At 39.3% G+C, this 23,101-nt stretch overlaps 1 protein-coding gene across 3 annotated transcripts in view; it reads right to left on the bottom strand.

Annotated features, from left to right (window-relative positions):
* Positions 1 to 23,101, bottom strand: part of GXYLT1 (glucoside xylosyltransferase 1) — a 72,659-nt gene that overhangs the window by 7,164 nt on the left and 42,394 nt on the right. For 2 of the 3 annotated variants that reach the window (XM_073328035.2, XM_073328036.2), the window contains 3 exons: positions 22,394 to 22,519; positions 21,670 to 21,921; positions 288 to 411 (listed from right to left, as the gene is read on the bottom strand). In XM_073328035.2, coding sequence (XP_073184136.2) covers positions 288 to 411; positions 21,670 to 21,921; positions 22,394 to 22,519 — 502 coding nt within the window. The remainder of the gene's footprint in view (positions 1 to 287; positions 412 to 21,669; positions 21,922 to 22,393; positions 22,520 to 23,101) is intronic. The other variant, XM_073328037.2, reaches the window with a different exon arrangement.

Here is a 23,101-nt window from a genome sequence, read left to right as displayed (position 1 = left end):
TTTTCTTGGTAAGGTAACATCTTGCAAAGATTGTGTTAAAATTTTTGTATACAATTATATTTGAAATAATTAGCATCAATACAACAAATCTATTTTGGACTAAATGATCTCTCAAAAGCAACATAAAGAACATTTTTTAAAAGGCATAAACAAAAGCTATCTGAAACATATCCATTGAAAATTCTGAAAAGGGCAGCGTTTTCTGCATTTAGAAACTAAATACAAGATTAATATCTTAGAGTGGTAGTGTGAAACATTATCAAAGTTAAACAGAGAAAGAGACATACCTGGATTATGAAAAAACATAATATTCAACAGATCTTGATCACCCCACGTTATGTTTAGTTTATATTTTTTGAGCAATGGCATAAGAATTTCTCCCCACTGTAGCCGAGCAGTTGTCATATCATTCTATTTTAAAAAAAACCAAAACATTAGAACTAAGTCAAAAAAGAAATCAAAGAATCCCAGTAATCTGCTTTTCAAAACTGGAATCCCTGAAATTGCATAGGATTTTTCTTCTAAACATGTTTTTCATACTTCATGAAAATCAAATTACATCCAAGTCCAATAAGTCTCAGATTATGCCTTGTTTCTCTTGAAAATATTAGTTGGCAACTTTTGCAACTTTGTTCATCTCCTCCTCTCAATTACCATATAAAATAAAGTAGTAATTTCTCATTTGTGACCATGCATTATTTCCCCTAGAAAGTGCCTTACACACAAACAATACCAAGAAACAAAAAGTACCCTTTGCTATGGATTAATGGAATCAAACACAATCTATTCTAATAGAAAATTCTGCATAAGGCTGTGCAAGATATTTTAAATTGTACTTCAGATTTCTCAGTCTCTCCTCAAAACCCATACCTCAAGCAGTTTTTCTAACATTAATGAGAGAGAGTATTGTACTGGGGCTGAAGCCTTGTTAGATATGAATGAAGCAGACATCATTCAGAGACCAGGTTTTGAGCTACAGGATGAAAAGAAATTTTTTAAAAATTGATTTCAAAACAAAAGTCTTGATTAACTTTGAATTGGCTAGATTTCCCACATAAAAACTGCTGTGAAAGATTTATAAAATGATTGCACAAGTGTATAAAATTAAGGTTTTTCACTGAATCAATCTTATTAAATATTAACTTATAACTAATTCTTAATTATGGCACTGTAACTTGATCTAGAAAAGTAACTACACAAACTCTTCACCTGTAGATTCAAATGAATACTTCGAAGAATTAAAGCTGGAGAGTGCGAGAAGATTATAAAGACAGGGATCACAGAAGAAGCAGTGGTTCTACAGTTAAAGTTGAGTTGAATTTTGGATTTAAACCAGGGAGGGTTTTGACAACTTGTTACATCTGAAGAACATATATTCTTCCCAAAATTACTAAATGCCAAGTACAGAACAAATAATGGAAAGCTAATTACAACATAAAGCAATATCGAACCATGGGTGATGGCCCCACATGCCAGATTTTACAACACTAGTGTAAATCCCAATTGTCAGATCTCAAACTGGGTCACAATTTTGTACCTAATTTTGATACCTACAAATGACAAAATTTAGACATCTGATTTGGTGTTCCATAGTGTCATTTGCTGTAATTCACCTTCTCTGAGGGTGAAATTTAATCAAAAATCACACTCTTGAACCTCACATTTCCAGTGTAAGGCGGAGGAGAATTCTCCTAGCTCAGAGGTGTTTCATTGAGTAATGTTGCTCAGACTGAGACTCTAGATGAGGTGGGGCAGGGTTAAGGCAGAGACTGCTCACTCAATACTTTCCACTTCAAGCAAGTGAACGGAGAGGGGCTGCAAAGAGATGGGGATATAAATCAGGAGCAGAAAATCCTCAACAAGGGTGATGAGCACCCTTACGTTATATGGTCGGGTTACAATAGCCTTTCTACTGGTACGTTGATTTCAAGGTTAAAGTAATCTTTGATTACACACCTAGAACTGAATCTAGATGGAGAAAGAGATATAGTTTAATTCCTGCCAGCTAAACAAACTTCAGCACAAGAATATAAATACCAAATCTGATACTATGCATACGAATATATGAACAAATAATGGGTAGTGTCAAACATACTCAATAATAAGCTACTGCAGTAGTTTCCAAATTTTTCCATTTCAGCCACCCATTGGGGATGGATTAGTGAATGAATGTGTTGCTTTCTGTTCCCCTCACACTATGCCCTCATACAGTTGCCACAGTCTTTCCTTTTTTCCCCGTTCATTTACTCTGATTCTCCTTTTTGGGTCTGTTCATTTTTCCTGTGTATTTTTTTTCTTCCTATTTTTCCTGGTGTGCTTTCATTTGTTTTGCTGATTTTTCCTTCCCCACTGACTCCCAGCAGCTCTATTACTCCATCCTGTAGTCCTGCTCATCAGATTATATATATGACACTGAGGGTAAGGGCATTCATTGATGCCACCCCCAGATGAGTTGAAGGACATAGGAACAGAGAAGAGAAACCTGGATTACAGGCTGCTTGCCAACTGAATCTGCAGACCTGTACTTCTAAGATGCTCCCACAGTCCTGAACTAGAGCAAGAACTGAGGTGGTGACTTTTAAGGAATAAACTGCATCTTTATAAGCAGCACACTTACAATGAGTGTGAGTCCTATACCTTTCCTCAGGCACACTTTGGCTCAACCTCCAACTTGGAAGGTATTGACCTACAGCCTTTTTGCCTATACTAGTGGGTTCCTGTTCTCTAAATAGGATATTGATCATTCCTTCAAAACTTCAAGATCTGGAATCTTTCATCATACTGCTAAATAGGGATTCCAGTTCAGCAAATGAGGTTCAGGGGACTATGTTTAAGAAACTGTGAAGCAAACTAAAGAACAGAACCTCAAAGACTACTGCATTCTTAAGTCCAAAAACAGTTGCAGAGAGGGTACCTAAAGGTATGGTGGAAAAGGCTGGTGAATGAGAAGATGGTGCTTGTATAGCAGCAAGTCCTTTTCTCAAATAGTTGTGACAAAAACAGGTGAAATGGGCTACTTCTAAAAAGACAGCAGATTGAACTGTGGGCAAATTACAAGAACAGGTCTCAAAAAAGAAGCACACACACAAAGAAGTGGTAGGAAAAAAATAAGATGGTAAGAATGGAAAGACTTGTTGAGTCACCAATTCACCTTCCTGCCAATGCAAAATTCTTCTCAATGGTATATTTTAGTGTATTGTTCAGTTGTTTTAGGCTAAGTGTGAAAAAGTTAGATAAGGAATAAGTAAATAGTAAGAGGTCAAGAGAAACTGTGCGGATTAATAAAGGAAAAGAAATTTAACAAAATAAAGGGGACAACTAGCTGTAAGAAGATGATCAAGCTACTTTGGATCTGAGCACTATAAAAAATAGGTGGAATCCTAAACAAAGGACAATAATATACCAATTTGGACAGAGAAAATGAATGGGATCTTTGGGGACCTAACATTCTCATTATTTGTCCATAAAGGCAGGCAAATAGCATGTTTACACAAATTATACTAATTGAGAGGTCTTGCCAACATCCACAAGGACAGAGATATCTAAAAGTTACCTAGACACATATGGGCAGGAAAAAATAAGATTTTTCAACACAGAAAAGTAATTTGAAACATGCTCAACAGAAGGGAGAAACACAGAAGGGACTACACTGAAAAAATATCTATGGATGATAGTTGAGACTGTGAGTTTGTCATGGAGGTGACAGATTCTGTGACTTTCCATGACCTCTGTGACTTTTGCAGCAGCCAGTGCACCAGGCTCACCAGCTGCTGCTGGGGCAGTCTCGGGCCACCACACCCTCCCTCCCACCAGCAGAAGAGACTTGGTGTGGGAGAGGGTAGGGGCATGGGATGGGGTGAGGCAGGCTCTGGGAGGTGTTTATCTGGGGAGCCCCACAGAAGCAACAACACCCCCTCGCTCAGCTGCTAGGCAGAAACATGGCCAGGCAGCTCTGCACACTGCCTCTGCCCAGGGCACCTCCCCCACAGCTCCTATTGGCTGGGAGATGGCCAATGGGAGCTGCGGGGGTGGTGCCTGCAGGCAGAGGCAGCGCACAGAGCTGCCTTGCCACGCCTCCGCCTAGCAACTGAGCAAGGGGGATGTTGCTGCTTCCGGGGAGCCCCCCAGGTAAGTGCCACCCAAAGCCTACCTCACCCCAATCCCCTGTCCCCTCCCATACACTGCTACTGGTGGGGAGGCACAAAGCCAGGTAGGAAGCCTGCTGGTCCTGCCAACCCCCCCCACCCCCCCCCCCGCAAGTTTTAGTCACTGGTATTTTTAGTAAAAGTCATGGACAGGTCACAGGCCATTGGTTTTTTTTGTTTTGTTTTTACACACAATCCATGACCGTCCATGACTTTTACTAAAAAATACCCTTGACTAAAATGTAGCCTTAATGATAGTGGACAATAAATTTAGAAGTCCGATTACAATTGCATACGATAGCCAAAAAAAATTAGATTTTGGGCTGTGTATTCAGACACACTATGTCAAGAATCAGAGAGACTTAGCTGCTCTTAGAATACTGTGCTCATTTTAGGATTGACATTTTAAAGATGTTGACAAACTGAAAGGAATTAAGAGATCACTCAAACACAGAAATTAGAGTCAGTGGCTGAAATGACTGATTTATGAGAAAAGATTAAAAACTAAATTTGTACATTTTTACCAAATAATGACTTTGAAAAGAAATGTTCTTGGATTTGACGCACAAATTAAGCCAGGGAAACCTTATGGCCTGTATTATGTAGGAGTTCTGGGTTTATGATCACAACACTCCCTTTTGGTCTTTTAAAAAAAAGACTATGAATCTATGACTGTTTACAAGTATTTGAAGAGGGTAGACGACAGGGCTGGGGAGGAATAGTTTATCATAGTCCGGGGGGTGGGGGGTATCATTAAGATTGGTGGGATGCAATTAAGGAAAAGAAAATGTATACTAATTATTAAGTAAAACCTCTTAATAGTCAGATCTATTCGACTGAGTAACAGCCCCAAAGGAAATGGAGAAAACTCATTCACTTTAATCACACTACCTACAATGCACTAACAACTGTGGAGATATGCTGAGGTTTAAATTTAGGCTTGATACTTAGAGAGAGTTGAGAATGTTTTTAAAACTAGCTCAAACAGTCCCAATGATAACTGTCATGAGAGAGACAAAGGAGAATGAAACAGGTCCTAAGAGTAGCCCATAAATGTATATCGGGAGAGAAGGAGGGGACCCCAACCTCCTCCAACTTCCATTTGATTGGAGTGGCACTGGTAGTATTGAAGTCTATAACTTTTTCCTGAAAAACAGACAAATAAGGCAGATTATAGTGCACAGTTTCATTCACAAATCTCTGGTAGCACAAGTTCTGTTAGACAGTGGTACTACTTCTACCGTTAGTTATTAGTAGGACTGTCGATTAATTGCAGTTAACTCACACGATTAACTAAAAAAAAATTAATAGTGATTAATTGCACTGTTAAACAATAGAATACCAACTGAAATTTATTAAATATTTTGGATGTTTTTCTACATTTTCAAATATATCAATTTCAACTACAACACAGAATGCAAAGTGTACAGTGCTTACTTTATATGATTTTTATTACAAATATTTGCATTGTAAAAATGATAAACAGAACAGTATTTTTCATTCACTTCATACAAGTACTGTAGTGCAATCTCTTCATCATGAAAGTGCAACTCACAAATGTAGGGTTTTTTGGTTACATAACTTTACTCAAAAAGAAAACAATGTAAAACTTTAGAGCCTACAAGTCCTCAGTCCTACTTCTTGTTCAGCCAATCACTAAGAGAAACCAGTTTGTTTACATTTACAGGGGATAATGCTGCCACTTCTTAATTACAATGTCACCTGAAAGTGAGAACTGGCATTCGCATGGCACTGTTATAGCTGGCATTGCAAGATATTTACATGCCAGATGCTCTAAAGATTCATGACATTCTTCAGGCTTCAGCCATCGTTCCAGAGGACATGCTTCTATGCTGACGACGCTCATTAAAAAGTAATGTGTTATTTAAATTTGTGATTGAACTCCTTGGGGGAGAATTGTATGTATCCTGCTGTTTTACGTACATGCTGCCATATATTTCATGTTATAGCAGTCTCGGATGATGACCCAGCACATGTTCATTTTAAGAACACTTTCACTGTAAATTTGACAAAATGCAAAGAAGATCCCAGGGTGAGATTTCTGAAGATAGCTATCGTACTCGACTCGAGATTTAAGAAACTGAAATGCCTTCCAAAACCTGAGAGGGATGAAGTGTGGAGCATGCTTTCAGAAATCTTAAAAGAGCAACACTCAGATGCGGAAACCACAGTACCCAAACCACCAGAAAAGAAAATCAACCTTCTGCTGGTGGCAACCTACTCAGATGATGAAAATGAACATGTCACCTGGTTGCACTGCTTTGGATCATTATCGAGCAGAACCCATCATCAGCGTGTATGCATGTCCTCTGGAATGGTGGTGGAAGCATGAAGGCACATATGAATCTTTAGCGCATCTGGCATGTAAATATCTTGCGATGCCGGCTACAACAGTGCCATGCAAACACCTGTTCTCACCTTTAGGTACCATTGTAAACAAGAAGCAGGCAGCATTATCTTCTGCAAATGTAAACAAACTTGTTTGCCTGAGTGATTGGCTGAACAAGTAGTAGGACAGATTGGACTTGTAGGCTCTAAAGTTTTACATTGTTTTCTTTTTGAATGCAGGGGGTTTTTGTACATAACTCTACATTTGTAAGTTCAACTTTCATGATAAAGAGATTGCAGTACAGTATTTGTATTAGGTGAATTGAAAAATACTATTTCTTCTGTTTTTTTACAATGTAAATATTTGTAATAAAAATAAAGAATACTGTACACTTTGTATTCTGTATTGTAATTGAAATCAATACATTTGAAAACGTAGAAAACATCCACAAATATCTAAATAAATGGTGTTCTATTATTAACAGAATGATTAATCGTGATTAATTTTTTTAATCGATTGACAGCCCTAGTTATTAGAATTACTGATGGTGTCTAAATGCTAGAAATCCTTGAGGAAAAGAATTATTAGGGACAAAGTGGAGAAACCTGCCATCCATTCTCTCCTTCCTTTGACAAGAAAAAACCTTGGATGGAAAAAATTATGGGGGAATAGGTTAACAGCATATAAAATAAAAAGAACAGGAGTACTTGTGGCACCTTAGAAACTAACATTTATTAGAGCATAAGCTCTCGTGGGCTACAGTCGACTACATCGGATGCACGGAATGGAACATATAGTAAGAAGATTATTATACACATACACACACATACACGCAGAAGGTGGAAGTTGCCATACAAACTGTAAGAGACTAATTAAGATGAGCTATTATCAGCAGGAGAAAAAAAACTTTTGTAGTGATAATAATGATAACAGATTGACAGAGCCAGAAGAGTACCCAGAAGTCTCCTACTACAAGACAGGCCCAACAAAGAAAATAACAGAACACCACTAGCCATCACCTTCAGCCCCCAACTAAAACCTCTCCAGCACATCAAAGATTTACAACCTATCCTGAAAAATGATACCTCACTCTCACAGATCTTGGGAGACAGACCAGTCTTCACTTACAGACCGCCCCACAACCTGAAGCAAATACTCACCAGCAACCACACACCACACAACAAAAACACTAACCCAGGAACCTATCCTTGCAACAAAGCCCGATGCCAACTCTGTCCACATATTTATTCAAGTGACACCATCATAGGACCTAATCACATTAACCATGCCATTAGGGGCTCATTCACCTGCACATCTACCAATGTGATATATGCCATCATGTGCCAGCAGTGCCCCTCTGCCATGTACATTGGCCAAACCAGACAGTCTCTATGCAAAAGAATAAATGGACACAAATCTGACATCAGGAATCATAACATTCAAAAACCGTTAGGAGACCACTTCAACCTCTCTGGCCACTAAGTAAAAGATTTAAGAGTGGCAATTTTGCAAAAGAAAAGCTTCGAAAACAGACTCCAACGAGAAACTGCTGAGCTTGAATTAATATGCAGACTAGATACCATTAACTTGGGTTTGAATAGAGACTGGGAGTGGCTGGGTCACTACACATTCAATCTATTTCACCATGTTAAGTATCCTCACACCTTCTTGTCAACTGTCTAAATGGGCCATCTTGATTATCACTACAAAAGTTTTTTTCTCCTGCTGATAATAGCTCATCTTAATTAATTAGCCTCTTACAGTTGGTATGGCTACTTCCACCTTCTTTGTATGTGTGTGTATATGTGTATACACTTCATCAGATGCATAGAAAGGAACATATAGTAAGAAGATTTTATTTATATAAAAAAGAACAGGAGTACTTGTGGCACCTTAGAGACTAACATTTATTAGAGCTTAAGCTTTTGTGGGCTACAGCCGACTACATCGGATGCATGGAATGGAACATTTTTATTTATATAAAATCTTCTTACTATATGTTCCTTTCTATGCATCCGACAAAGTGGGCTGTAGCCCAAGAAAGCTTATGCTCTAATAAATTTGTTCATCTGTAAGGTGCCACAAGTACTCCTGTTTTTTTTTGCAGATACAGACTATCACGGCTACTACTCTGAAGCATATTAAATGATCCAATTCTCTAATCATTGTTAGTTTTCTCTAAATCCTTCCAATTTAATTTTTCTAGTACTGAGCTTTATAGAAATGAATAGAATCTTCCAAGTATGGCCTCAGACTTATCTCCCTTCTTTTTTGCCAGGATAACTCTGCATATCCAAAAACAGTGAAACTATTTGCAATACTGGATTGCAAATTCATCTGATGTTCCATTTACTGTCACAGTCAGGTTTTTTCCTCAATTATATCTGCTTGCATTTTTCCAAACCAATTAACTATTTTCTGTCCATGTTTCTAATCTCTTTAGGTAATTTTGTTTTATTTTCCATCTTCAGTGCTGTTTGCTGCACCCCCCATTTAGTATCTTCCCACAAGTTTCTTTAATATTCTAGGTTTACCCCAAATTTTCTGATCATGATCTAAAAACAGAATTAATGGCAGTCACTAGACACCTTTCCACCAACTCAGTATCTTGTTTAAGATCACTTCTAATTTGAAAAGTTAGATACTATTTAATGTAGTTGAATTCTGTTAATATTGGAAGTGAGAGTGTGTGATACAAAGTCAAAATAAATTAAGCAACATACATGTTTCAGAGATTACATCACACATATTTGCGCAGTCAAACAATGCAGTACAAAAAGCTTTAAAAACCCGTTTAACATAATATATTTACATTGTTATTTGTTTGTATTGTAACAGTGCCTAGGGACCTATTGTGTTAGGTATAATACAAACCCATATCAACTTACTAAACTTTATAGGAAAAATATTAACTTGTATTACAATAGCTCCTGCGTTTACAGAGAAGATGCACAAAAACCAGGACAGTCAAAGTTATGATTCCCATTGCAAAAGAGCTAAATTACATGTGCTCATTAATTCTCTGTGTAGAAGAGATGATAATCTGGGCAGAAAGGCATTCTAGTCTTAAGAGTGGAGGCAGGCACACCAATCAGAATGCAGGATTATTGCCCCAATGGAAACTCCACAAACTGCTGCTCCAGTCAAGAGCTTCTTCAAGAACTATACAATACACAACTGGGAGACCACAACTACACGTCAAATAAGAACAGTAATATTCAGCATCTATAGTACATTCCTGTTTTCTCAAGTTGCCTAATATCCAAAACTTCTGGGTAACTGGCCATTCAGATAAATGGAAGTGTTATTTTGAGCAGCAGTTTCACGGTCAGAAATATGGGGGAAAAAGGGATTAATGCTGATAAGAACATAAGAATGGCTATACTGGATCAGACCTAAGGTCCATCGAGCACAGTATCCTGTCTACCGACAGTGGCCAATGCCAGGTGCCCCAGAGGGAGTGAACCGAACAGGTAATGATCAAGTGATCTCTCTCCTGCCATCCATCTCCACCCTCTGACAAACAGAGGCTAGGGACACCATTCCTTACCCAGCCTGGCTAATAGCCATTAATGGACTTAACCTCCATGAATTTATCTAGTTCTCTTTTAAACACTGTTATACTCCTAGCCTTCACAACCTCCTCAGACAAGGAGTTCCACAGGTTGACTGTGCGCTGTGTGAAGAAGAACTTCCTTTTATTTGTTTTAAACCTGCTACCCATTAATTTCATTTGGTGGCCCCTAGTTTTTATATTATGGGAACAAGTAAATAACTTTTCCTTATTCACTTTCTCCACACCACTCATGATTTTATATACCTCTATCATATCCCCCCTTAGTCTCCTCTTTTCCAAACTGGAAAGTCCTCTTTAATCTCTCCTCATATGGGACCCGTTCCAAACGCCTAATCATTTTAGTTGCCCTTCTCTGAACCTTTTCTAATGCCAGTATATCTTTGAGATAAGCGGACCACATCTGTACGCAGTATTCAAGATGGGGGTGTACCATGGATTTATATAAGGGCAATAAGATATTCTCAGTCTTATTCTCTATCCTTTTCTTAACGATTCCTAACATCCTGTTTGCTTTTTTGACTGCTGCTGTGCACTGCGTGGACGTCTTCACAGAACTATCCATGATGACTCCAAGATCTTTCTCCTGATTAGTTGTAGCTAAATTAGCCCCCATCGTATTGTATGTATAATTGGGTTATTTTTTCTAATGTGCATTACTTTACATTTATCCACATTAAATTTCATTTGCCATTTTGTTGCCCAATCACTTTTTGAAGTTCTTCACAATCTGCTTTGGTCTTAACTATCTTCAGCAGTTTAGTATCATCTGCAAACATTGCCACCTCACTGTTCACCCCTTTCTCCAGATCATTTATGAATAGGTTGAATAGGATTGGTCCTAGGACTGACCCTTGGGGAACACCACGAGTTACCCCTCTCCATTCTGAAAATTAACATTTATTCCTACCCTTTGTTCCCTGTCCTTTAACCAGTTCTCAATCCATGAAAGGATCTTCCCTCTTACCCCATGACAACTTAATTTACGTAAGAGCCTTTGGTGAGGGGCCTTGTCAAAGGCTTTCTGGAAATTTAAGTACGCTATGTCCACTGGATCCCCCTTGTCCACATGTTTGCTGACCCCCTCAAAGAACTCTAATAGATTAGTAAGACATTATCTCCCTTTACAGAAACCATGTTGCCTTTTGCCCAACAATTTATGTTCTTCTATGTGTCTGACAATTTTACTCTTTACTATTGTTTCAACTAATTTGCCCGGTACTGACGTTAGACTTACCTGTCTGTAATTGCCAGGATCACCTCTAGAGCCCTTCTTAAATATTGGCATTACATTAGCTATCTTCCAGTCATTGGGTACAGTAGCTGATTTAAAGGACAGGCTACAAACCATAGTTAATAGTTCCGCAATTTCACATTTGAGTTCTTTCAGAACTCTTGGGTGAATGCCATCTGGTCCCGGTGGCTTGTTACTGTTAAGTTTCTCAATTAATTCCAAAACCTCCTCTAGTGTCACTTCAGTCTGTGACAATTCCTCAGATTTGTCACCTACAAAAGACGGCTCAGGTTTGGGAATCTCCCTAACATCCTCAGCCGTGAAGACTGAAGCAAAGAATTCATTTAGTTTCTCCGCAATGACTATAGTCTTTAAGTGCTCCTTTTGTATCTCAATTGTCCAGGGGCCCCACTGGTTGTTTAGCAGGCTTCCTGCTTCCGATGTACTTAAAAAACATATTACCTTTTGAGTTTTTGGCTAGCTGTTCTTCAAACTCCTTTTTCGCTTATTTACATTTTTACATTTAATTTGACAGTGTTTATGCTCCTATTTACCTCACTAGGATTTGACTTCCACTTTTTAAAAGATGCCTTTTTATCTCTCACTGCTTCTTTTACATAGTTAAGCTATGGTGGCTCTTTTTTAGTTCTTTAATGTGTTTTTTAATTTGAGGTATACATTTAAGTTGAGCCTCTATTATGGTGTCTTTGAAAAGTGTCCATGCAGCTTGTAGGGATTTCACTCTAGTCACTGTACCTTTTAATTTCTGTTTAACTAACCTCCTCATTTTTGCATAGTTCCCCTTTCTGAAATTAAATGCCACAGTGCTGGGCTGTTGGGGTGTTCTTCCCACCACAGGAATGTTAAATGTTGTTATATCATGGTCACTATTTCCAAGTGGTCTTGTTATAGTTACCTCTTGGACCAGATCCTGTGCTCCACTCAGGATTAGATTGAGACTTGCCTCTTCCCTTGCGGCTTCCTGAACCAGCTGCTCCAAAAAGCAGTCATTTAAAGTACAGAGAAATTTTGTCTCTGCATTACGTCCTGAGGCGACATGTACCCAGTCAATATGGGGTTAACTGAAATCCGCCACTATTACTGAATTTTTTATTTTGATAGCCTCTCTAATCTCCCTTAGCATTTCATTGTCACTATCACTGTCCTGGTCAGGTGGTCGATAATAGATCCCTACTGTTATATTCTTATTAAAGCATGGAATTACTATCCATAGAGATTCTGCACATAGTGCACCCTGCAGTTAGGGCATGTGGATTCATTTAAGATTTTTATTTCATTTGATTCTACATTTTCTTTCACATATAGTGCCACTCCCCCGCAACCCCCAACAACCTGTTCTGTCCTTCAGATATATTTTGTACCCCGAAACGATTGTGTCCCATTGATTGTCCTCACTCCACCAGGTTTCTGGGATGCCTATTATATCAATATCCTGCTTTAAACATGAGGCACTCTAGTTCACCCATCTAATTATTTAGACTTCTAGCATTTGTGTACAAACAATTTAAAAACTTGTCACTGTTTATTTGTCTGCTCTTTTATGATATGTCAGATTCTTTATGTGAATGTTTCTCGTCTGATCTGGCCCATACTTTGTCCTCTTTCATCCCCTCCTCCTGACTAAAACCTAGAGAATCTTTATCAATAGACTCTCCTCTAAGAGAAGTGTCTGTCTGATCCACGTGCGCCTCTGCAGCAATCGACCTTCCCCCATCTATTAGTTTAAAAACTGCTCTGCAACCTTCTTAATGTTTAGTACCAGCAATCTGGATCCACTTTGGTTTAGGTGGAGCCCATCCTTCCTGTATAGGCTCCCCCTATTCCAAAAGTTTCCCCAGTTCCTAATAAATCTAAACCCCTCCTCTCTATACCATCATCTCATCCACGCATTGAGACTCTGAAGCTCTGCCTGCCTACCTGGCCCTGCACGTGGAACTTGTAGCATTTCTGAGAATGCCACCGTAGAGGTCCTGGATTTCAGTTTCTTTCCTAGCAGCCTAAATTTGGCCTCCATCATGTCCCTCCTACGTCACTGTACTGTTGGGGACACTGGGGCATGGCCACTAGGTAACTCGAGGGGATGGAAGACCACGAGTGTCGATGAAGCCCCCTCGCACTAGGCCCAGGTGTCCTTGCCCCCCCCCCTCCTGCCTGGAGGCACTCGCAGCAGCTCTGCGTATTAGGCCCAAGTGTCCTTGGCCCCCCCGCCTGGAGGCACACACAGCAGTTATGCTGAGAATCTGCAACAATATGTTGCAGAGTCAGACTGCCTGAAACTAAGCAAGGCCAAACAGGGGACATATGGAAGAACAATGCTGAATAAAGCAGCTTTATGTATAGTTTAACAAATGATACAGAAAACCAGGGAACTAGCTGGGAACTGGATTGGCTGGCTATATGGATACTTGGGGCAGCTTGCTATTGGATAAGTATGCTGGGAAAAAAGATGTATAAAAGCCTGTGTAACTTCCTGCTCTGTTGTGCAGGATTTGAGATTTATATTTTATTTTATACCTTTTTGCAGCTGCAAATAAACTTTTCTGCTTCTCCACCCCGTTGTGATTATTGGGTGTAGCACACCGGGTAACGAACCAACTCAAGCTGTTGTTCAGCCTCTCGGCACTGGGTGCCGGCAACAGTACCTACATGTACCATGACCACCGGCTCCTCCCCAGCACTACACATAAGTCTATCTAGATGCCTCGAGAGATCCGCAACCTTCGCACCAGGCAGGCAAGTCACCATACAGTTCTCCCGGTCATCACAAACCCAGCTATGTTTCTAATGATCGACTCTCCTATTAACAACACTTGCCTTTTCCTAATGACTGGAGTTCCCTCCCCCGGAGAGGTAACCTCAGTGCGAGAGGATACCCCAACATCACCTGGAAGGAGGGTCCCAACTATGGGAAGGTTTCCCTCTGTTCCCGTTTACTGCTCTCCTTCACAATGCAGAGGCTGTCTGACCGGATGTGGGACAAATCTACAGTGTCCCGGAAAGCCTCATCAACATACCTCTCTGCCTCCCTTAGCTCCTCCAGTTCTGCTACCCTGGCCTCCAAAGCCTGTACACAGCCTCTGAAGGCCAGGAGCTCCTTGCACCGAATGCACACATATGCCACCCGCCCACAGGGCGGGTAATCATACATGCTACACTGAGTGCAACAAACAGGATAGCCCCCACTCTGCTGCTGGGCTTCTGCCTGCATTTTCTCCTACCGTTACCTAGGTTAATGATAGGGTTTTTGTTTAAATCAGGAAGTTTTTATTATAATTTAGTGTAAAGATTTTAAAGAATGGCAAGTGTACCTTGCCCCCTTCCCACTCCCCTTCCCAACTCCCTCTTGAAACTCCCTGTTAGTGGCCACTGTTCACAAAGCTCCCTGGTTGCTTGCTCACTGTTTTATAAAGCCCTAGCCTCCTTGATAGCCCCACCCCCTGACCAAGGCTCAGCCAGTGAACTGAGGCTTCTAGATTTCAAACCTTGTTTAGAAGCTCACAGCTTCCAACTGCTGGCCACAGCACATGGTCCTTCAAACAAACAAACAAAGACAGACAAACACAAGATGTTTACTTAATATTTTGTACTTTACTAAATTTATTAAAACACCAACATCGTATTACAATTAGGTCCACAGTGGTTTTAATACAATTTTGGTGTTTCAGTAAACTCATTAATTTTTTTTACTCTGTATTAAATTACAAAATATTAAGCATTAAAAGTACAAAGCTATTGATTAGCACTAAGAGGCTAGTTGAGGAGTTATTAGCAGATGATTAACTAACGCAGGGCTACATGGGGAAAACTGTGGATTTCAATAATTATGATTTTCTTGTAAAGGGAATTCGGATTACTGGAATTAATACCATATACAGACTATTAAGGAATCTAGGGTCTATATGAAAGGATAGACTAACAAGTCTGGGAGTGTTCTAGTTCACTGCAAAAAGAACAGAAAGCCTTCCCCCCTCCAACAGTCTCTCTAATCTTAACAGATGGGATTTAAGTAGTACTGCCCAACCAACATAGAATCACAGAATATCAGGATTGGAAGGGACCTCAGGAGGTCATCTAGTCCAACCCCCTGCTCAAAGCAGGACCAATCCCCAACACATGAACAAGGGTGGTGAGGACGAAGAGAAAAGGAAAGAAAGGTTATTTATTGGTAACTGTAGTTCTTGGAGGCCACATCTACACTACAAAATTACATCAACCAAATTTACATCAGCATACAGCCACCAGAGTTATTAAATTGCTTATTTGTGCACACTTGGCTCCTTTAGTCGGTGGTGCGCATCCTCACCAGGAGCGCTTGTGTCGATTGTCTTGTCAGCATGGGGCATTGTGGGAGTTCCTGAAAGCCATTAACAGTCAACATAAGCAACGCGGTGTATACACAGACACTACATTGACCTAATTACATCGACTGACTGAGGAAGGTGGTGCTACTAAATAGGCGTAAAGAGGCACTTATGTTGGCAGGAGCCAAATTTAACTGAAGACAATTCCAAATTCTAGGTCAACACAAGGCAGCTTACATCGATCTAACCCTGAGTATAGACCAGGCCAGAGAGTTGTCAGTGTACAATCACACTCATGGGATGGATCCCTTAGTAGCTTAAGCTTCCAGAAATCCAAGTCAATAGGGGATGCATAAGTGTCATCTAACAGGATGATGGGCCTTGCGGCATATATACAGATGCCAGAGTGCAACTTATGGCCCTGGGGCCCTTTAAAACTGGAAGTTGTTAGTTGCAGGGCACATACTTGTTCCTAGTCATGGGACCTACAGGAAAATACTCAAAGCTTCCTGCCTCTTAGGCAAGGCAACAAACAGGAGAAACCAAGAAAAAGTAAAGGGTTCTCTGTACCTGTCTGTGAAAGTCTGAGAGGAGCAGGTGCCAACTTGGGGGGGTAGTGGGAGAGCCTCAGCTTGGAAGGACTGTGAAGCTGTGGAAAAAGGGCTGAACAGCGGTCAGGAAAAGCTATTAAAGGTGATGGGTGGTAGGTTCTCCCCCTTCCCAGCTGGTAAAATCAGGGAAAGCCTCCTATTGGTACTCTGAGTTTATTTGATTTTGGTTTGCATTTTTTGTTATTTAAATAAACCAAACCCTACAGAAAGGTTCTTGAACTAGATGGTCGGTTGTTGGGATCTTCATTCCACCTTCCAGCTAGTGAATTGCCCCAGTGGCTTACGTGCCCCCTCATAACGCTGAATATTTGATACCCAAATTATTTTATAAGTGCAGCCCTCATTCATCTCCATTCCTTGGCCTGAACTGTAAGTTTCAGGTGTACAGCAAACTTTGAAACAGAAGGAAGGTGGGCTCTTCTTCCTTATCCTCCTGCACCCACAGGTGTACTGGGCATCCATCAGTTTCCACTATTTATGTTAGTCTTGTGCTGGTTTGTTCTGAGTTTCAAACTGATGATCTGGCTTCTCTCTCTATTGTTCTATGTCTCTCTCTAGGCAACCCTCTTTTTCTTTCCAGTTGATGTCCATGTTATCACTTGCCATGGAAGTCAAGTTAGTGGCATACTTGAAGTGTGTCCTAAATATGTCCATCTTTGTCTTTTTACTATATTTGATACTTTAAAATTGGTTTGCTCTTCTTAAAATTTCTGATGTTGCAAAAGAACTCTTTCTGGTGGTCTCTGAACATCTGCCATAAGCATTTACTTTGGAATTAATTGTTCTTATCAATTTCTGTTGTACGTTTCTATGACTCTGCTTCATAAAAGAAGACAGACATGATACCAGTGTTAAAAAAAAAAGTACTTCAATATCAGTGTCAATCATGCTCCTTGTCCAAATCTTTACAAAAGTTGCTGCTGCTTTTTATATTAATTGCTTGACATCTAACATGGTTTCACCATCATTTCACATCTCATTCCCTACATAGGTAAAATGACTTATATTTCTAGTTTTTCTTTGTCCACTCTAATAGTTACTTCGGGGACACTTACAGCCATATATTTTGTCTTCTCCTTATCAATAAATAAACCAAGTTGTTTTGTCAAGGTAGAAGATTTCGTTCTGGAAGGTAAGCAATGATTGTAAATTTTAGATCGATTTAACTAGGTTGCTGCACTATTAAGGTGTTCCAGAACGAACAGGGTCTTACTAAAAATTGGTTCACCTCCACCCAAGAAAACAAAAAGGGGTAGACTACTTCCTTAGCAGACTCTGGTTTCTCATGCTTCCTTGGTGGTTTCAGTACACAGACATGTCAGATTTTGAGAATGTGTTTTCTCATCTTAATCTTCCAAACACTAATATGACTAAATTTGATCAGCCAAGGCTTTAAGGGTATTTTTGTGCAACTCTTTCCCATGAAGTTAATATTCCAAGCAGTGAGTGGGCATCCATGTGACCTCACCTCAAAAGATCATTTTGAAGACAACATGTTGGATAAAATTAGGACACTTTTTGGTTCACTATGATAATTAATTGAAGTAAACAAAGCTACTGTTTCACATGCTATTTTGGTGGCTCGGTCTCCAGAGTATAAAATTCAGTTGTTCAAAAAGAAAATACAAATCCCTCTACTGATGGAAGGATGCCGTTTCAAATGACATGACATTCATAAACACACTCTAGGGGTGGAGATCTTCAAAAGGAAGAAAGCAGAATTGGAAATGCCAACTGTCCAGTGTGAATCTCAAAAACTTTTTCAGGAAGAGAATATGGGTTGCACATGCAAGAATCTTCAAGTCCACCTATACCTGGAAAACGCCCTGATCCACTGCTAGAAGCGTGGATCTGCAATATTTCATTTTTCATCTGACATTTTAGGAGCCAATTCACTCAATTAACATCCAAATATATATACTTTTTCTAAAAATGGTCTACTGCCTCCTTCTTTGAGGCCACAAAAATATAGAATAACCCTCCCTTCAACATCGCTGTTCATCAAGATAGGGCCCTCAACCCCCAGAACTGGGAAGCTATGCACAGAAAAAAGCCAGTTCTAATCTGGGAAAAGGAGAAGATGAAGGGAACAGAAATTCTTGTGACACTGAGGAGGTGGCTTTCCACAAGCAGAAAAGAAAATGAGAGATCATCGTCCTACCCAAATGCACAGAAGAAGAAAACTGATAGTCCGTAAACAGTCACAGCAGCTTCAGGCTGAAAAAGAAGGCTTAGACTTATTTCCAGGGAGACAGAAGTCACAACAGCTCCTAAAAACAGGAAAAAGGTTTACACTTAGGAGGGAATCTACTGACTGTGAAATAACATTTTTATGGGGAAGAGAGATTAGAAGCTTCTGTGCTGGTAAATTGGTTCAGAAATATTACCTGACAAATGAGATAGTCCTGTCAAAAGTGACAGGCTGTAATACGAAGCTTAGAAGATACAGCACAACCACCGCACTAGGTCATGGCCAAATCCATAACGCTCAGCTGCAAAGATCACCTTCCTTCACACTATGCTGAAAAAGGCAGGAATACAAGTGGAGAAAGCTGAGGGAATTGCTCATAGTAGGCAATACCTGAATGGTGAATGGTAATTACCCTGCCTTTCAAAGTAAGCAAGGAACCCAGAATTTGCATTGTTGCTGACCAAGCCATATAAGCCTTTTTTGATTAAGCATACATACTTGCAATTATATAAGAATTACCTCTGAACTAAGTTCTAGTACTTCAACAAGAGTTGGCAGAAACTTGACATTTAGCAGGAATGTACTTCCTATGCAAGCACCTAGTTTAAAATTTCCAAAAGCATCTAAACGGTCTAAGTCAGTTTTGATAATGGAACTTACGTGTCTAGTGACTTTAGAGTTAAAATTTTCAAAAGAACTAACTTCCAGGGAAGAGATGGCTTTTTAGTAGTTTGGTGAAAGATAGTTGGGATTTGGCCGAATTCTGACTATTAAAAATTAACTTCATGGGTGTGCATTGCTTTCTGTTTTTATGGGAAACAAATGTGCCAGTGTACTATCAACGCAGTATGTACATACATAAATAAAACTGCAGAGAAACTTTATAATGAACAGATACTCTCAATTTATTAAGAGCATAAGAATGGCCATACTGGATCAAATCAAAGGTCCATCTATCCCAGTATCCTGTCTTCAAACAGTGGCCAATGACAGGTGTTTCAGAGGGAATGAACAAAACAGGTAATCATCAAGTGATCCATCCCCTTTCGCTCATTCCCAGCTTTTGGCAAACAGATGCTAGGGACACCACTGATGCTTAAGAAAGTTGAGTGGAATTTCATTTTTAGTAGGTATGGATGTGATATGATCTGTGACTCCACACACTGAAAGAGGCAGGGTTGCAAAGGAATACTACCTTATTCCAGACAGTGTGGTGACTGATGGTGATTCATTACTTACATTTTCCTAGCAGTTAAAGCTCCAACCAGGATTAGGCCCCATTGTACTAGGCATTGTATGAACAAAAGATGATCCTGCCCCAAAGAGTTTATAATATAAAAAAACCTGACAAGACACACATGCTTATAGCAAAAAATACATCAGCAGTTTGTCAAAAGTATAGAATAGTGTGACAAAGTTCCTCCTCTACCTTGGTGGGTCTTCCACATATTGGCGGATTTGCTCGCCTCAGAGCTTCACAGCAGCCCTCAGTTTGGCCATTTTCATGAACCCACAGTCCAGGTCAACTCCTCCTGTGTCTGACCAGGAGTGGGGAGGTTTGGGTGGAACCCGGGCCCACCCTCTACTCTGGGTTCCAGTCCAAGGCCCTGTGGAATGCAGTTGTCTAGAGTGCCTCCTGGAACAGCTGTGCAACAGCTACAACTCCCTGGGCTACTTCCCCATGGCCGCCTCCCAATGGTCCTATTCTCACCATAGGACCTTCTTCCTGGTGTCTGATAATGCTTGTACTCCACAGTCCTCACACAGTCCGCGTTCTCACTCTCAGCTCCTAGTGCCTCTTGCTCCCAGCTCCTCACAAACGCACCACAAACTGAAATGAGCTCAATTTATTGTACTGGACTATATGGAGAGAGCAAAACTTAGCTCAACCTCAAAATGCTATTGTGTCCTCCAAGGTCTATTCATTACTATTTTTCCCCCTAGTTAGCATAACTTATTTTCCCGTGTGATGGGGTATACAAGCCCCACACTGGGGAACAAGAGATTAAGGGATTTTGGGCCCAGCCAGACCTACCCTACCACACCTGCGGTAAATGCTCCACCACTCTCTAGATGTGATTATTGTCACACAGAGTGGGTAGTTTAGGTACAGAAAGGCTAAGCGACTTGCCCAGGGTAACGCTGCACTTTAATGGCAGAATTAAAAACATAACTCGATCTCCTGACACCCAGCCCCACATTCTAGTCCGCAGGCAAGAAAATAACTTGAAAAACATTTAAAAAAATTTTAAATCACCAGTATTTTTAACTCTCTGATAACTTAGGGCTAGCAGAATGGACTCCCCATTGCCCCACCCTCCCTCTTAAAATAAAGTGAAACAAAATTCTAGGACAAAGAATGTTCACCAGAAATTAACAATTGGGCTGAAGTTATAATTTATTGTAAAAAATTGTTTTCAGGACAAGTGCCCTCTCCAACTGTAACTACATATGGCACCACTTCTGTAATACGGTTTTTCAAGCATATTACATCACTGATTTGAAAGATTTCCTATGTATATTTTCAGCTGTTGTACACTTTGCTTTAATAAACATTTCAATTTCTGTAGTGATACAACTGGTTACAATACAAAATAAAAGTTGGAGAGAAATAAGTCATTTTAATGATTTAGGTGTTGAAGAAACAACTCAATCACCATTACTTAATTTAACTGAATGATCTTCTAAAAGTAAAGATTAAACTTAAGAAATAATGTAGCATATGGCACTAAAGGAGTCACAATGCCCTAATAAGTAATCTAGTAGCACCACCTCCTGGTCATATTACCATGCACATATACTCGAAGGCTCAAAACATTCTACTTGCTGTTAATTTTGCCACATACAACAAAAAATGCACAAATCATTTTCTCAAAGAGATATAAGTATATTGAGAAATAAAGGTAAATTAAAATATCTGCTGACAAATACAACTTGATGCAAAAGACAGAAAATTATTAACAAGCAAACATTTTTCCAGATTTCAAGAAACTGAGCAAACAAGTTTTTAGTAAAAGTCACAAATTCAGTTTTTTTAAAAACATCCCTGCAACTAAATGCGAACTCGTGCACTTCTGAAATAAAAAATGTTTATGCAATATTCTGATTCCAGAACAAGAGAAAAATATACTGGAGCATTATTTTTCAAAATTGATGTTCATTATTTGAAACTATTTTTTCCCCCTCACAATTTGAATGAAAAAAGGTGAATGCTGACAAATCAACCAAAGCAGCATACATACCTTGAAATACTTTCTTCTTATACGTGTCATATTCATTAGCATTACTCCAGAATTTATTCCAGTTATTCCATAATATGGGTGTCTAGCAAAGCGATTATACCATCCAATACGAGGTTCCTCGTGTTCTGGTGCCATTGCAGCAATTTGTGTGGAATTAAATTTTTTCAGAAAAGACCAAATATCATCAACAGGTCTCAAAAACAGGATGTCAGTATCAACATACAGTAACGAATCCACATCTTTGAGGATTAACTGTGAAGAAAAGAAGTTAAAATCAAACTAGGGTGATCCATGAAGTATTTGTTTTATCTTTATAGCTTACACAGACAAAAGGATTATTTGGAAACCATTCCCTCCTCGCCCTTACAGAGTAGTTTAGTTTATGTATTTTCATGAGCCAATGACTTCACTTCAGACAGATAGTTTACAAATGTATGAATTCTTTTATTATACATCATAAGAACAGAAAGAAACTGAAACCTGATGTAGAACAGTTTAAGACATTGGTGTACCATGCAATCGAAAATGCAAGTTTTTTATTTTAGTACATTGCTGCTAAACGGAAAAAACGGGATTGTTTTTGTAAAATGTGACAAAAATGATTTTTAGTGAAAACAGTTTCCTGCACAATTGCAGCCAAAAGTTTGGTAAATTCGAAAACAAATCTTAATGAATTCATAAAAAACCTGTAAACACTGTACTATTATGAAATAAGCTAACTTACTGGCAAGAATAGCCTTTGTGAAGCACAGGGTTTAAACAGTTTCTTCCATTCTGCTGCACTCTCAGTCGGAAATGTTATTGGGTATACGGTATAATTAAATTTTCCTTGATATGGCAAACCATTGAGCTAGGTAAAGAAAGGACACAAAACTGTTTAAGCTTAATTTTACCAGAGGATAACGTATCATAAGAAGAACTGACCATTTAGATTGATTTAATTGAAGACATGCAGAAGTATGTATTGATCTAAGTAATTGATTTTATTAATCTTCTCCTCCCTCCCCCCAACCAGAAAGATTTTTTTAACTACAAAAATTTATAAAAATTAATGCTAGAATATTGTTCAAGTATGCTTAATGTCAAGCAAAAAGTGACTCACCGAAGGACTTTAAAATTAGAGCAAATCAAAGATAGGATACAAAAGTAAAGGACACAGAAAACATGTTAAGCAAACTGCTGATTTTGTAGGGGAATCATTAAAATTAAAAACAAAACTGGTATATAGCAGAGTCACATTAGTCTGTCACGGAACAAGATAGGTCTCAAGTAACCTTGGTAATTTAAAGTATCCACTTTTTAAATGCAAAAATAACCAAACCTACCGTAACTGTGCATCAATGAACCCAATTCCTGCCTCAGATTGTCAATCTGGTCATAATTTTCTATTCAGCAGCTGGAGTTTGCCAAGAAGAGACATAAACCAATTGAT

The sequence above is a fragment of the Lepidochelys kempii genome, chromosome 1 (genome assembly GCF_965140285.1).
Source record: "Lepidochelys kempii isolate rLepKem1 chromosome 1, rLepKem1.hap1, whole genome shotgun sequence".
Lineage (NCBI taxonomy): Eukaryota > Metazoa > Chordata > Testudines > Cheloniidae > Lepidochelys > Lepidochelys kempii.
Note: the sequence above shows the minus strand (reverse complement) of the source record. Positions and strands in the feature narration are given on the sequence as shown.